This window comes from Tribolium madens, unplaced genomic scaffold (genome assembly GCF_015345945.1).
Source record: "Tribolium madens isolate multiple individuals breed KSU strain unplaced genomic scaffold, Tmad_KSU_1.1 Scaffold_20;HRSCAF=117;Tcas5.2_LG4, whole genome shotgun sequence".
NCBI lineage: Eukaryota > Metazoa > Arthropoda > Insecta > Coleoptera > Tenebrionidae > Tribolium > Tribolium madens.
This window is the reverse complement of record NW_025400985.1, coordinates 146,680-161,611: the sequence shown is the minus strand read 5'-3', so window position 1 is coordinate 161,611 and position 14,932 is coordinate 146,680. Positions and strand designations below refer to the sequence as shown.

General features: G+C 34.3%; 5 protein-coding genes across 7 annotated transcripts in view; 3 read left to right on the top strand and 2 right to left on the bottom strand.

The window, feature by feature from the left end:
- The window catches only part of LOC123005100 (transient-receptor-potential-like protein), a 24,609-nt gene extending 22,372 nt beyond the window's left edge, over window positions 1-2,237 (top strand). The window contains exon 10 of the mRNA XM_044398713.1: window positions 1,284-2,237. Coding sequence (XP_044254648.1) covers window positions 1,284-2,181 — 898 coding nt within the window. The 3' untranslated portion in view covers window positions 2,182-2,237. The remainder of the gene's footprint in view (window positions 1-1,283) is intronic.
- Window positions 2,238-3,437: 1,200 nt separating this feature from the next.
- On the top strand, window positions 3,438-6,328 carry LOC123005757 (polyphosphoinositide phosphatase). Of its 2 annotated transcripts, XM_044399700.1 has the most exons (5): window positions 3,438-3,624; window positions 3,671-3,890; window positions 3,938-5,798; window positions 5,845-6,024; window positions 6,077-6,328. In XM_044399700.1, exons 1-5 carry the CDS (start codon window positions 3,550-3,552, stop codon window positions 6,318-6,320), a joined length of 2,580 nt encoding a protein of 859 aa, XP_044255635.1. In that variant the 5' UTR covers window positions 3,438-3,549; the 3' UTR covers window positions 6,321-6,328. The 2 variants fall into 2 exon arrangements, with proteins under 2 accessions (XP_044255635.1, XP_044255636.1); XM_044399701.1 differs by lacking the exon at window positions 6,077-6,328 and having other exon boundaries at window positions 5,850-5,992.
- Window positions 6,329-6,426: 98 nt separating this feature from the next.
- LOC123005782 (ubiquitin-60S ribosomal protein L40) lies at window positions 6,427-7,219 on the top strand. The gene is made up of 2 exons (XM_044399738.1): window positions 6,427-6,587; window positions 6,767-7,219. The coding sequence occupies exon 2, from the start codon at window positions 6,775-6,777 to the stop codon at window positions 7,162-7,164; it is 390 nt and encodes a 129-aa protein (XP_044255673.1). The 5' UTR covers window positions 6,427-6,587; window positions 6,767-6,774; the 3' UTR covers window positions 7,165-7,219.
- A 25-nt stretch (window positions 7,220-7,244) lies between these two features.
- Window positions 7,245-9,212, bottom strand: LOC123005764 (T-complex protein 1 subunit epsilon). Its single transcript, XM_044399710.1, has 3 exons — window positions 9,026-9,212; window positions 8,129-8,887; window positions 7,245-8,082 (listed from the first exon to the last, which is right to left on the bottom strand). The coding sequence occupies exons 1-3, from the start codon at window positions 9,131-9,133 to the stop codon at window positions 7,318-7,320; spliced, it is 1,632 nt and encodes a 543-aa protein (XP_044255645.1). The 5' UTR covers window positions 9,134-9,212; the 3' UTR covers window positions 7,245-7,317.
- Window positions 9,213-9,285: 73 nt separating this feature from the next.
- Window positions 9,286-14,932, bottom strand: part of LOC123005762 (serine/threonine-protein kinase minibrain) — a 26,921-nt gene continuing 21,274 nt past the window's right edge. The window contains exons 3-8 of one of the 2 annotated variants that reach the window (XM_044399708.1): window positions 13,267-13,600; window positions 12,921-13,207; window positions 12,606-12,859; window positions 10,742-11,079; window positions 10,593-10,663; window positions 10,271-10,412 (exon numbers count right to left, since the gene is read on the bottom strand). In XM_044399708.1, the coding sequence (XP_044255643.1) occupies window positions 10,641-10,663; window positions 10,742-11,079; window positions 12,606-12,859; window positions 12,921-13,207; window positions 13,267-13,600 (1,236 nt within the window). In that variant the 3' untranslated portion in view covers window positions 10,271-10,412; window positions 10,593-10,640. Of the gene's footprint in view, window positions 10,413-10,592; window positions 10,664-10,741; window positions 11,080-12,605; window positions 12,860-12,920; window positions 13,208-13,266; window positions 13,601-14,932 lie in introns of both variants that reach the window. The other variant, XM_044399707.1, reaches the window with a different exon arrangement.

Genomic DNA, 14,932 nt, shown 5'->3' with positions numbered 1-14,932 from the left:
AAGATTTATATCTTAAAAATGTTTTAAATAAATTATTACAAAACGTATAAATTTTGCCTAATTATGCAAAGTACTGCGCTAATTTTAAATTTTTTGTTATTAATTTTTTACATTAATGAGACAAATTTTTAAAATTGCGAAGTTTTTCAGGCAATTTTTTGGCTTATTTTTTCTCAAAATACGTTACTAATACAAACTTTATGTATTTTTTTCAAGTGTCACCCGTGTATTGGTTTTTTTCATTTTTGAAGAAAATGAAGCTTGTTAAAAGGGCATTTGACCGTAAAAAAATGGTGAGGCTACAATGGCTTTTTAGGGCTGTAATAATTTTTTTTCATTTTCTCAAAATTACTTAATAATACAAACTTTATTTTTTTAAAGAGTCATTCCGTGTATCGATTTTTTTCATTCTTGTGTGAAATGAAGCATGTTCAAAGGGCATTTGACTGTAAAAAATGGTAGGGTTACAATGGCTTTTTAGGGCTGTAATGATTTTTTTTTCATTTTCTCAAAATTTCTTAGTAATACAAACTTTATTTTTTTCAAGTGTCATCCCGTGTTTTGCTTTTTTCGTTTTTACAGAAAATGAACCTCATTAAAAGAGCGTTTGACTGTAAAAAAATGGTGGGGTTACATTGACTCCTTAGGGCTGTAATGAGTTTTTTTCGTTTTCTCAAAATTCGCTAATAATACAAACTTTACTTTTTTCAAGTGTCATCCCGTTTATCGATTTTTTTCATTTTTGCAGAAAATGAAGCTTGTCAAAAGGGCATTTGACCGTAAAAAAATGGTGGGGTTACAATGGCTTTTTAGGGCTGTAATAAATTTTTTTCATTTTCTCGAAATTCCTTAATAATACAAACTTTATTTTTTTCAAGTGTCATCCCGTGTATCGATTTTTTTCATTTTTGCAGAAAATGAAGCTTTTTAAAAGGGCATTTGACTGTAAAAAAATAGTAGGGTTACAATGGCTTTTTAGTGCTGTAATGAGTTTTTTTCGTTTTCTCACAATTCGTTAATAATATAAACTTTTTTTTTCAAGTGTCATCCCGTGTATCGATTTTTTTCATTTTTGCAGAAAATGAAGCTTGTCTAAAGGGCATTTGACCATAAAAAAATAGTTGGGCTACAATGGCTTTTTAGGGCTGTAATAATTTTTTTTCATTTTCTCAAAATTCCTTAATAATACAAACTTAATTTAAAATAAAAGTATATTTCAACGACCGCTTGATGCAGATTAATATAAAACCGAGTTTGAAAAAGTTATTTTGTTTGCAAAACAGGTCACAAATTGGCCATTGCCACCGTCGCGATTCGTTCAAAAAACAGCAAAATCTTCAAAGAGCAATGGAAGAAGCCAAAAAACTGAAAGTGAAAAGTCCGGAACAAAGCAGAGCCACAACTCCGATCCAACTTCCGGACACGACCGGATCCAATATCATGAAAATAGTCCGGGGAATCACACCTGAAGTTTCAGATTGTCCAACTCCTCGAGATAAAAGTCCTTTCATTTCAATCTCGTCGCCGGCAAAAACACCGGAAAAAGAACCGGATTTGATTAATTTAGAAAGTGCGAAAACTTCACCCATTTTACCATTGAAAAGTAGCTCCGATGATGTGTCTCTAGAATCAATTGAAAAAATTGTAAATGAACGTGGAAGTTTACCGACTTCACCGACGTCGAGTGATGAGAAAAGTTTAGATAGTTTGAGTAAAAAAGCATTTTTCACTCCGGAGGAAAATGAGAAGAAATGTGAGGAAATTGAGACGAAAAATGTCACTTTTGCTTTCAATCTTGTCGATGAGAGTGGGAAAATCGAGGAGGAAACCATCAAAAGAGATGAAGAAAAACTCAATTTCTCAAAAGTGGAACAACCATCTGAAGAAGAAAGTAATGATCCACCTGAAAAAGTCGTCGAAACAAAAACAGAAGAAAAGAAGGAAATAGAAGAGTCAGTTGATCAACCTGAAGAAATTGTCGAGACAAAAACAGAAGAACAGAAGAAAATAGAGGAAAAAAAAGAATCTCAAGAAGAAATTTGTGTCAAGTCTGAAGCTACAGAAGAAAAAGAAGTGAAGAAAGAAGAAAAAATAGAAATTGAAAAGTCTCCAATGGCCGTTAGAAATATTCAAAGAATAGGTGACCGAAATCGAAGACAACCAAAAACTGGATGGCTTTAATTATTTAATCGTTTTTGAGGTTATGAAGTATTTGGCCTTTGTGAAATAAAAATGTGGTGGCCATGAAGTAGTTTTTATTCTTGTCAAGTTGGCATTTCCTAGTGACAATTTTTCTGGCGATTTTTTGGAAATGAAAAAAATGTTTTTTTTCACGTTTTAAACCAGAAACTTGATTATTACGTCAAATTTTTTAGTCAAAACACTACCAAATTGGTTAAAAATAGTTCTATTCATTTTTTTTTTAAAGATTTTACTAAACAGGATGGAAAATGACAATTTATTTTTGTCTTTTTTGAATACTTTTTCAGCTAGAAACACAATTATTTCGTTAAAAATCCAAAAATTAACAAATTCGACCAAAAACACGGTTATTTTACCTTTTTCAGCTGTTTTTGAGATAAAAAAGGAAGATTCTAAAAATTTTGAAGCAGGCAAAAAAATTACAAAATTAAATCAAAATTAAGCTTGTTTAGCTTGATTTTCTTCGTTTTTGAACCAAACACGCCTAAAAGTCACAAAAAGAATTGATATTAAGGTTATTTTGTTTGTTTAAAATTAAGCTGAGAAAGCACAAAACTTGGCCAAAAATGGTTTGAAGCGTATTTTTGTAAGCTTTTTCACAAAATTTTGTTGAAAACTAGTCGAAAAATCCTGAAATGCATGTCATTTTGGGTTTTTTTTTCAAGAGCTTAAGCCTGAAAACTGCGTATCTGGTGAATTTTATGTTTTTGATCTGGCAACACTGTGACAATTTTTCTGGTAATTTTTTGGAAATGAAAAAAATGTTTTTCGAGTATTTTCCACGTTTTCAACCAAAAACTTGATTATTACGTCAATTTTTTTAGTCAAAACACCACCAAATTGGCTAAAAATAGTTCTATTTGTTTTTTTTACAAGATTTTTAGACGTGATGATCAAAAATGACAATTTATTTTGGTCTTTTTCGAATACTTTTTCAGTTAGAAACACAATTATTTTGCAAAATTTTATTAGAAATAATCCAAAAATTCAACAAATTCTTCCAAAACGGCGTATTTTTGCCCTTTTCAACTGTTTAAGCGTAAAAAAAATTCTAAAAATTTTGAAGCAGGCAAAAAAATTACAAAACTAAAAAAAGCCGAAATGCATGTCATTTTTGCTTTTTTCAAGAGTTTAAGTGGATTTTTTGCATTTTTTATTAAAAATTTGGCGAATTTCTCAACTCGGATCTGGTAAAATTTATGTTTTTAATCTGGTCACACTGATCCTAACCTCAGTTTATCACAACCTGTCAAAAGTGTCAAATTACGAATTTCTTTCTTATTTTCAGCTAAAAAACGCACTAAACAATCATGAAAACGTGAAATTTGCCGAGTTTCAAACACAAAAATGGAGAAAAACGGCGTTATTTTCCACCCAATCATAAGTTCGATTCAAAAAATCGCCTTATATGAGACCAAATCGGTTTGTTTCACGCCCCCCCAAACCAAAACTGAATAAGAACTTTCAGAAATACTATTTGGTTGGCTCCAACAACACCCAAACCCGATTTCGAGTCCTTAAAATCGATCGTCAAGAAGCCAAAGACTTGAAAATCTGCGACGACAAAGTTGAATACACGGAGAAGGAAATCCACGATCTTGTCGACATGATCGATTCCGGTAATCGCCAAAGATCATCATCGACAAATAGTGGTTTTTCGAAAGTGATTTCCTCATTCGGGATTGTTGGTAATTGCCTAAAACACTTGTGGTTTTTACCCAATGTTGAAATTTAGGTTTTATTCGATTCCTTGAAGGCTATTACATTATTTTGATAACAAAACGACGCAAAGTCGCCGTGATTGGCTACCACACAATCTACAAAATCGAAGACACTTCCATGATCTACATCCCTCATGAATCCATCCGTTTTGTGCACCCTGACGAACCTCGTTATGTGAAAATGTTCCAAAACATCGACTTGGCGAGCAATTTTTACTTCAGTTATAGCTACGACCTCACACACACCCTTCAACATAACCTCACAACTCCGAAACAACTCATGCACAACCCTCTAACCACACTTAGCCAATCCGATTACGGCATTCGCTCCAAACCACGCCTTAAATTCGTCTGGAACACCCACCTTCTCACACCCGAACTACACCCTGATTGGTTATTGTACATCACGCACGGTTTCATCGGCCAATCAAACATCAACGTTTTCGGACGTTCGGTTTACGTCACACTAATCGCACGACGTTCAGCTAAATACGCCGGTACGAGATTTTTGAAACGTGGCGCGAATTTCCAAGGTGACGTGGCGAATGAAGTTGAAACCGAACAAATGGTACATGATTCGGGGGTTTCCTCATTTAGTCAAAGTCGTTTTACGTCATTTGTACAAATGAGGGGGTCCATACCGGGACATTGGCGACAAGATATGGGCAAAATGGTGGCGAAACCTGCCATCACTATGGACTTGTATGATCCATATGCTGAAACAGCTGGGGCACATTTTAACGAACTTTTGAAACGTTATGGGGCCCCTATTATCATACTTAACCTAGTCAAACAAAGAGAGAAAAAAAAACAAGAACGGTTACTTAGCGACGAACTTAATACAGCTGTCAAATATCTTAATCAATTTCTCCCACCCGAGTATCAAATCATTTATAAAACATTCGACATGGCGAGAAAAAACAAAGGAAATAACACTAATGTGATGGGGCATTTAGCAGAAATTGCGAAAAATGCCGTCATGAAAACCGGTTTTTTTCATAACCAACAAAAATACTACGCACAGAAAAGTAGTACACTTGTTGGGGGGCATAATACCGAGCATGGTAGCGTCCAAACCGGCATAATACGTACGAATTGTGTCGATTGTCTTGATCGGACGAATACGGCCCAATTTGCAATTGGTAAATGTGTACTTGGGTACCAATTATGTGCACTTGGTATTTTGGACTCGCCAAATCTCGAATTCGATACGGATTGTGTCCGAATGTTGGAATGCCTCTATGAGGATCATGGTGATACACTTGCATTACAATATGGGGGCTCCCAATTAGTACACAGGATTAAAACGTATCGTAAAACAGCCCCATGGACGTCACAAGGCAATGACATTATGCAAACTTTAAGTCGTTACTATAGTAATACATTTTCGGATGCGGAAAAACAAAATACGATCAATTTATTTTTGGGGATTTTTATTCCCGATGAAACTAAACCTCAAATTTGGGACTACACGTCCGATTATTATTTTCATCATAAACCGATAGTTTATAGTAATAAATCGTTGACGCAATGGTGGGACTCACAAGTCCTAAAATGCCTTCCTTATGCCTATAATGACATGACTAAGGCATGTTCTGAACTCATACAAGTCCATTCAAAGGACGCTGAAATGATCGATGCCTACTCTGATTATCATAAACCGTACGAATTGAGTGTATTAAATGACGTTTATGCGTTTAAAATCAGTAATTCAGTGCGTGATTTTATGCCAAATTGTACTACCGATTATAGTCCTTTTATAATACGGATAAGGCCAGTGAGACGAAGAGAGGAGAATTTGAATAAAGGTTTAGCAATGAAAAATCCTTCGGTTACTGGTCAAAGTTCGACGAGTTCAGCAGCGTCCAGTTCGAGGTTAGTATTAGGACTCGGGTTTGGACTTGTGTCATTGTGATTTTAGTTCAGATGTTGATTCATGCGATGATGAGGATAGTACGTACACGAATGAGTCCCAAGGGACTACTTCGAAGGAAAGTAGTCCTGAACCCATCACTTTTAAGGCACTTTTTCCATCAATGAAGGAAATTTATGGGACGCAACTTGTCACTCCCAAGAAAAACGACATTGGGGTGTATAAAAAGTACTCAAATTTTGATTTTTGGTACACATTGTACGGTTTATTCTCATTTTAGGTATGTTTTAATTGGGAAAAAAGCAAACGGGACGGCGAAAAACACAAATACACTTCTCTCATTGTCACTTTTTAAACCTCAAAGCAAGTTTTTAGAGGATTCTTCGGTTCAAGTGAAAGCACCAAAAGTCGATAAAAGATCGATCCAGATCTATCAGAATTATATTAATGTTGGGATTAACGGTGGAACGGAACCGAAAGCCTCAGATTTAGCACTGTATCAAAAATATGCTAGTTTTAAATAAATTATTTGAATTTGGTGCGTTTTTTGATCCCAGTCGGTAAAACAGTTACCCAAGTGGTGATTGCGATTATTGTAAAAATAAGTACAATTTTCCCTTTCAAATCGTGACAATTACTACAAAACTTAGTCGGGACTTGATTTAATAAATTAATTAAAACGGTTTTACCCAAAATATCGTATTTCTAGTTGGCTGCCATTCCCTAGTCGGTAATACAGTTCCCTAGTTCTTTTTCGGAGAATAAATTGTGGCGACCACGTTGTAGCAACTGTAAGTAGAAATTTCTCCTTTAAAACCCCCCAAAACAGTGCAAATTTATACAAAACTTGTAAATTTCGCACTTGTGTTTATTTCTCACGCGTTTAATTGTGTTAATTCGCGTTTGAAACGTATTTTTTTCCGGTCGAAAAATAATTGAGGTTATGTCACCTTTTCCAATTGTTTTCCAGGCGCCACGATGCAAATTTTCGTGAAAACTCTGACCGGCAAGACCATCACTCTCGAAGTCGAGCCTTCAGACACCATCGAAAATGTGAAAGCGAAGATTCAGGACAAAGAAGGTATTCCTCCCGATCAACAGCGTCTAATTTTTGCGGGCAAACAACTGGAAGATGGACGCACTTTGTCCGATTACAACATCCAGAAGGAATCCACCCTTCATTTAGTCTTGCGTCTACGAGGTGGGATTATTGAGCCGTCTTTGCGTCTCTTGGCTCAGAAATACAATTGCGATAAAATGATTTGTCGCAAATGTTATGCACGATTGCATCCACGTGCCACTAATTGTCGCAAGACAAAGTGTGGACACACCAATAATCTCCGCCCTAAGAAGAAGTTGAAGGGTTAAGTTTATTGTCATTAGAGGAGGAGAAACAAAATAAAACATTTTTTCTTCATCATGATTTGGGTTTGAAATATTTCACCACCTTTTTCCTAGTTAGTGAAAAGTTTATTTGAGTTAAATAAGCGATACAAGTGTTAAATGATGAGTAATTATGAATTAGAGTCCTTGACCATCATTTGGGGATCGAACATCGTCAATTTTCAGTATCATTTTGACAAGTTGTGTAGCGAGAAGTAATTGTTGTCGTTTCGATTTCAGCGATTCAATAACATGTTGTTCCCTCATATTCATATTTCCTGTATTCATACAATCAATCCCAAGAGATGAATCTCCAGTTGTTGATTGTTTTGCTTTGACTTCACCTAAAGCATGAATCGCTGATAATCCACAATTTTCAGCTAACGCCAATGGAATGCTTTCCAAAGCTTCAGCAAAAGCCCTGAAAGCATACTGTTCCAAAGACGCTAATTGATCAGCTTGTGCCCCCACAGCTAAACTACATGCAACTTCAGCTGCGCCCCCTCCATACACAACTCTCGGTTCCTGTACTAAACTTCTAACAACACATAGTGCGTCATGAAGACTTCTCTTCGCCTCAGCAACCAACATTTGGTTACCCCCACGTACTAAAATAGTGACAGCGCGCGAATTTGAACACTCCTCAATCACCAACATGTGGTCTTTGGTTGTACCAAAAGACAATTCACGGACTAAACCAGCGCTACCTAATTTATCCGGATTTAATTCCTCAAAACGAGGGACAATTCGCCCCCCTGTTGCTATAGCAATAAGCTCAATTTCAGGACCCCCAACCCAACGAACAGCTGGGAGTTGTTGTTGGAGAAGGAGGTGATTAGCCTCATCGTCGAAACCCCATTGGCAGATGGCTAATGTTGCCCCCGCCTTTTTAACAAGCCCCACCTACAAGACAAATATTACTAGGGATTTTATTACTTATCAGTGTTACCATTTCTTTAAACTTGTCTTGTTCGTATTGACGCAATTCTTTGAATTCTTCAACGTTGCTAACATCCAACTTATGTTTGGTTTTGGGTTTGGGGGGTTCAAATGGACAAGTCAGGATTGCCAACTTGACATTTTTCAATTCTTTAGGCATTTGAGGGTGGGACATGGTTTTGTCAATGACCACACCTTTGACCAATGTAGTGTCTTCTAAACGCCCACCAACTTTACCTTCGACTTTAATCAATTCGAAATTGACATCTTTTTGTTCCAAATCTGCCACAGCCAACACTGCATTGACGGCAATTTCGGCCATTTGTCTGTGGCATTTATTTATGATTTTTGACCCTAAAGTAGTCATCGCGACTTTGATCAGAGGCTCCGTGTTTTGCGCCGAAACTGGGAACAATTCAGCGATTTTCTCCAAATGTTTAACAGCTGTTTGACAAGCCAATTCAAACCCATCGGCGATTCGAATTGGATGAATACCACGGTCGAGTAAAGCCCCGGCTTGTTCCAACAAAGCCCCCGCAAGAACAACAACCCCAGTTGTACCATCGCCAATTTCGTCATCCTGCGATTGGGACAATTGTACCAACAATTTACCAATTTCATGGTCAACCTCCATCATTTTCAAAATCGTTGCCCCATCATTGGTCACAGTCACTTCACCGTCGGGCGAAACCATCATCTTGTCGAGGCCTTTGGGGCCCAAAGAGGTGCGAATGGTGTTGGCGATTTGCTGGGCGGCCAAAATGTGCGACTAACAAACAAAAATCGTTTTTTGCAATCAATCGGGGGGGAATTTGTGCGATTTTGGGGGGGAAAACAACGAAAAGGGGCGATTTTTGCAAAAATGTAAACACATGATGACAAATGTCAATATTTGACATAACCTCACCTTCAAAGCATCAATTCCGGTTAATCGCTTCTGGTTTTCTTGGTCGCGTAAAATAATAAAAGGGCGACCGAACTCGTCAAAGGCTATACTTCCGGGGAAAGCCGCCATGGCTGATGGGCTATTTTCGGAAAGATTAAAAACGATTTGAGTTTTGACAAATTTTCAACACCGGCAAACACACTGAAGTTGGCTAGGGAACTAGCAGTCGTGCCAACGCCCGAATAAAAAAACACTAGAGGAAACTGAATAATGGTGAGTCGCCGTTTTGATGTAAATTTATTTAAATAACAAAGAAATTAGGAATTTATAGATCGCATAATTTTACACTATCATCATATTTTCTACATTGCTGAGAATCATTGCATTTTTCCGTGAATAACTGCACATGACGTAAATAAATAAGTGTATCGATAAATACAATTCTAGTGATTATTCATTAAGTTAAGTATTTACAAAACAACTCAAGAGTTATTTTTCAGTGCGTCGAAATTATTAGAAAATCGTACTGAACAACAACTCTCAAGCTTCATGTACAAACTGGTATTATATTTTGAACACATTTACCACTGTACTTGCGGTAGTGGATTGGTATGGCCCTGGCTTGGAAATTACATTTTTTTTTAATTTAAATCTCTCTTTCTTATTTTGAGGTATGTAACAAAATCACTTGCTTCAATACTGCTGCACTAAATCTAGTTACATTTGATTGACAAAAACAAAACAAATGTGTATAACCAGAGCCAACTTGCATACAGTTAACGGTAAATCATAGGAAACATGTATACATATGTGGTTACTCGCTAGAATTAATCATTAATATTTAAATACTAGGCATAAATTACTTTATTCTCATTTTTAACTTAATTCCTAATAAAAAATCTCGTGATTTTTCAAGTTTTTCTTTCATTCGATCCGTAATAAAACACAACAGAGCTTCAATGCCCCAAGTCTGTTGTTGTTGTTGTCGTTTGTCCACTTGCAAAAAAATCACACATCACTATAATCCTCAACTAAAAAAACCTTCTTAAAATTAACAAAAACAAAAAAAAAAAATTAAAATGAAACACAATGCACAATATAAAAATCCTCCTTCAATGTATTGCGACCGAATTGTGTTGAACACAAACCCCAACCATCGGACTGTCGTCTCTCTCGTTCGTAGTTGTAGATTTAGGCGGCTGTGGCCCATTTGTAACAGTTGTTTTGGGGGCGCTACTATCGGTCATGGGAACCCCCGGATACGGGGCGTACTGTAATGACGTCACTCCGTAGTTGAGTGGGGGGACCTGGTGGTGGTAGCGGCGGTGAGGATGTCGTGACGGAGACGGATCACATTCCATCGTCGTATAACCAGACAATTCTCTCGATCGTCCCATCAAATTTAACCCTGAAAATGACACTATTTACTACCAACCAACAAAACAAAAAACACTAAACACAGAAATGGAAGGTTCTTAATCATCAAACCAGATTAAATAGCACACAACACTTCCAGTTCTGCCAACAATAACACTCCGGTAATAAAAACTACAATTTTTTAGTTTTTTTTTTTTTTTTTCATCAATACCTGTGTTAGTAAGAGCAGTTACGGTTCGGCACCGTATCACTATGTTAGTCATCGTTGATTTCCCGTAACGTCTGCACAAAAAATTCAAAACTTGACTCAAATTCAAAACGCAACCAATTTTTTTTTTTTTTTGTATTATTTTCACATACCGTGTTGACTACTCGAACTATTCGTCAATGAAGACATATCCATTGAGGCAACAGCTGGACTTGAACTGTTACTATTAGGTGTTGAAGTACATTCATCTGTTGTACGTTTAAAAAAATTATGTTGGAGTGCATAATACGATGTTATCCTCGATTTTGGATCGTAATCGAGCATGCGTAAAATCAGATCCTTGAATTTGAGATATTCACCAGTGGAATGACCCGGTTCGCCGGCTCTTCGTCCTCCAGGACCACCACTATCCACACCCAAAATATCGTGTAATCGACGTGTTCCAGGCAATTTGTACTTTTTACCATCTTTCGCCTTCTTCAATACATATCTAACAAACAAAACACTATTAATTAACCCTTTCATCCAACCTAAACGAGTCGCTCTTGTCATTTATTATAATTGTAACACATTAAAAGTATTGGGAATAATCATATTTATTTGAAAATTGGTACATAGCCATTTTTTAAAATTTTGAATTCGTTTTTTTGGCGTTTGAAAGAGAGAATTTAGATCTTTCTTCCGGTGTTTTCAAATTTTGAAAAAAAAAATTAACAAACCCTAAAATTTTAAGGTTACTTTTGTAATAATTCAAAAAGCCGTAACTCAATTTTTCCAAATAAAACACCCCAATTTTTATTTTACAAAATGGAAGAGAATTTAATTCTGCATCGATCTGTATTAACATTTCCTATACCTAAATTTAATAATTTGGACAAAAAACAAATAAGAAAAAAGCATTTTTTTGTTTTTTTTTTTTTTTTCTGTTACCTATTTATCTAAATTTGAGAGAAATTTGCCCAAACAACGCAAACAATTTCAAAAGTGAAATGCGTTATTTTTGTTTCTTTTTAAAAATTCAAAGCATTTTTTACATAGAAATTCACAAAATCCGAGAAATTAACTAAAACAAGGCAGAAAATTACGAAACTAAATTTAGAAATGATTTTTTCTTATTTTTAGAAATCCAAACCGTTTTCAAATAGTGCCAAAATATGGAGTCAAAGCTACTCAAACTTAGATTTAATTAATTTATTTTGCACTTATGGAGAGTGTAACAAAAAAAATATGGAAAGCTGATGAAAACTACCTTAAAATAACCCTATTAATCCAAAAACGCAGTGAAAAATATACCTTTCCATTTAAAATAAGAAAGTTGAGACCGACTTCCGGTATAACCGGAAGTGCCGCCATCTTGAAAATATTTTCATTTATGAGAACTTAATGGATTATGGCTATGTACCAATTTTCAAATAAATATGATTATTCAAACACCCAATACTTTTAATGTGGAGTTTAGACGGAACATCCTGTATAGTAACCATGAAAAATTCAACAGTCATACTATGGTTACTATGGGAATAATTAAGGCTCGGTTATATGCAAAATGCATATTTGTTATTAAGAGGTATATCAACAAAATTGTAAGTTTTCTATGCATATCTAATGTTTTTTGATTAAAATAAGCCAATTAAAAAATTCATATTTTGGCAGCTTCGTCCATATTTTAGGAAATGTTGCATATTTGTGCATATTTTTAAGAAGTTTAAGAAAAATAATCCGATTAAAAAATATTTTAAAGAGAAAACAACCTTTTTTTTTAATCATTTGTTTCCAAATCTAAATTTCAGTAATATAGAAAAAAAAAAATTATTTTGAGAACAAAATTTTGTTTTATTCTTGAGTTATTCAATTTTTGTTGACTTAATTTTTTATTGTTAAAAAGTTTTGCATATCGATGCACATTTGGCATATATTAGGGCATATTTTACGAATTTTTCATGCATATAATCCGAGCCTTAGTAATAATTATAAAATGACAAGAGCAGTGGCGTCGCATCATTTTTTTTTACTAACCTCCCTTCTGGTAATTTTTCGAAAAATTTCCGCGTTTTATTGGCTTGATCGAGTAGACTTTTCGGTGGCATTCCCAACACTTCAACGATTTTATTCATTTGATCGATTTCGTTGGCACCACTGAAAAGTGGTTCACCTGTATGCATCTCGACTAGTATGCATCCCAATGACCACATATCTATTGCTAAATCGTATGGTATCCCTAATAAGACTTCTGGTGATCTATAAAACCTTGATTGTATGTATTGGTATATCTGAAAATTAATTGATAATTAAAAAAAAAAAAAAAATTTCTGTGTGAGATGTGTGTTTTACCCTTTGTCCCAATTGACAAGAACTACCAAAATCGACAATTTTAATAGCTGAACGTTTCGGATTGCACAAAAGTATATTTTCAGGTTTTAGATCGCAATGTATGATGTTGAGTTCAGGCGTTGAAAGGAACAATAGTGCTGTACACAGTTGCTGGGCAAACTTTCTCGTGAGATTCAATGAGACACCACGGAAGTTTGTATTTCTCAACAGATCATATAGATTATACGAAAGCAGTTCGAACACTAAACACAGGTGGTTTCGCCACATAAAATGACGTTTTAATTTAACTGAAACAAAAATTTATTTCAAGTAAAAATAGAAAACAATTTTTTTTGGGGGGGCTTACCTATATAATACTTATTTTCGGCATCTGCCCTATTCATCATTTCTAATAATTTCACTTCGATTTGTGCCTGATTTAGAAATGGTTTTTTATTTTTGATAATTTTTATCGCCACATGACATTGTTCTACATGATCATAGGCCTTTACGACCTGTCCGAATGATCCTTTTCCTATAAGCGAGTCGATTTCGTATCGGTCGAGGAACTTTTCACCATTCTTCACAATATAATCGTGATTATCGTCGTCGTAACCGTCATTGTATAGTTTTCTCTCTTTTTTATGAGAGGTGTCTTCTTGGGGTTGCGCCGCTCGTCGTTTCTTCTTTGCGTAATAAACCTACAAAAAAATTAAATTCATTTTTTTTTGAGACACATAGCAACTTTTTCTAATTTAATTTCCCTCAGGATGACGTGATTAAAATTTACTTCGTATAATTAAAGTTATTTGCATTCTGGAATTAACTTCATTTAGACAACGACAACGTCGACTCTCGACGCAAATTAATAATAAAATAAATCGGATAAAATGACCCCCCAATTCAAAACTGGTAACAATAATAACTTACATTACAAGTGCGGTAGGTGAGGTTTTAATATTGAAGCACGAAGTGCCACTGAGTGCTTTAATATCATTGAAATTTCACAAAAGGATTGTAAAAATTGAAAATGATCAAAAAGGCAAATTTCCAACATACATAGAATTTCATTAATTATTATCAAATAATTCAAATTTTTATCAATTTGATTTTTTTACGGAATTCTGGTTCTAGGAATTTCCGGGGATTTATAAAGAATTAAGTTTGTGTGATTTTACATGGTAAAAAAATTGGTGAATTTTTTTGGAATTCTAGATTCCAAATAGGTATTTTTGAAAATTGTGGGAATTTTTACGAATTTAATTAAAAAAATATCTAAGAACTTGAATATTTTAAGTTGTATTTCGTAAGATTTTTTATAAAAATTCCTCTTTTTTTTGTGTTTTGAAAATTGGGAAAGAAAAAAATGCAAAAATATTTTACAATACGAAGGTTTCAACACTGAAAAAGATAACTTTTTTCAAATAATTTTTCCATTGGTTGGATTTAGAATTATCGAGAATTTCCTGTAAATCTACATTTTGAAAAATTTTCATGTAATTATCAAATTTTTCTCGAAAAACTACAGATTGAATTGAATTTTCACACAAAATTTAAGATTTTTAACAGTTTTTTTTATAAATTTTTGACAATTTCTACCTTGTTGAAATTTATTTTTAAAAAATTTTGGTAAATTCAAAGTATTTCCAAGTATTTATAATAAACTCAAATAGTCCTGATGTAAAAATCGGTTAATTAGAATAAATTTTTGCTGACACACTTTTTATAGCTACGGATTTAAATTAATAACAAAAAAAGACTCAATTTAATTAAAATTTCACAAATGGATTGTAAAAATTGAAGAAAAACAAAAAGGCAAAACAATTTACAATATGAAAGTTCCAATATGGACATACATAACATTTTTTCATAGAATTTCATGAATGATTATCAAATAATTCTTTTTCGTGTAAAATGTTTTATAAATTTTTGTCAATTTGATATTTTTACGGAATTCTGGTGAGTTCTAGGAATTTTCGGGGATTTATAAGGAATTAAAGTTGTCCGATTTTACGTTTAAAATGGTAAAAAAA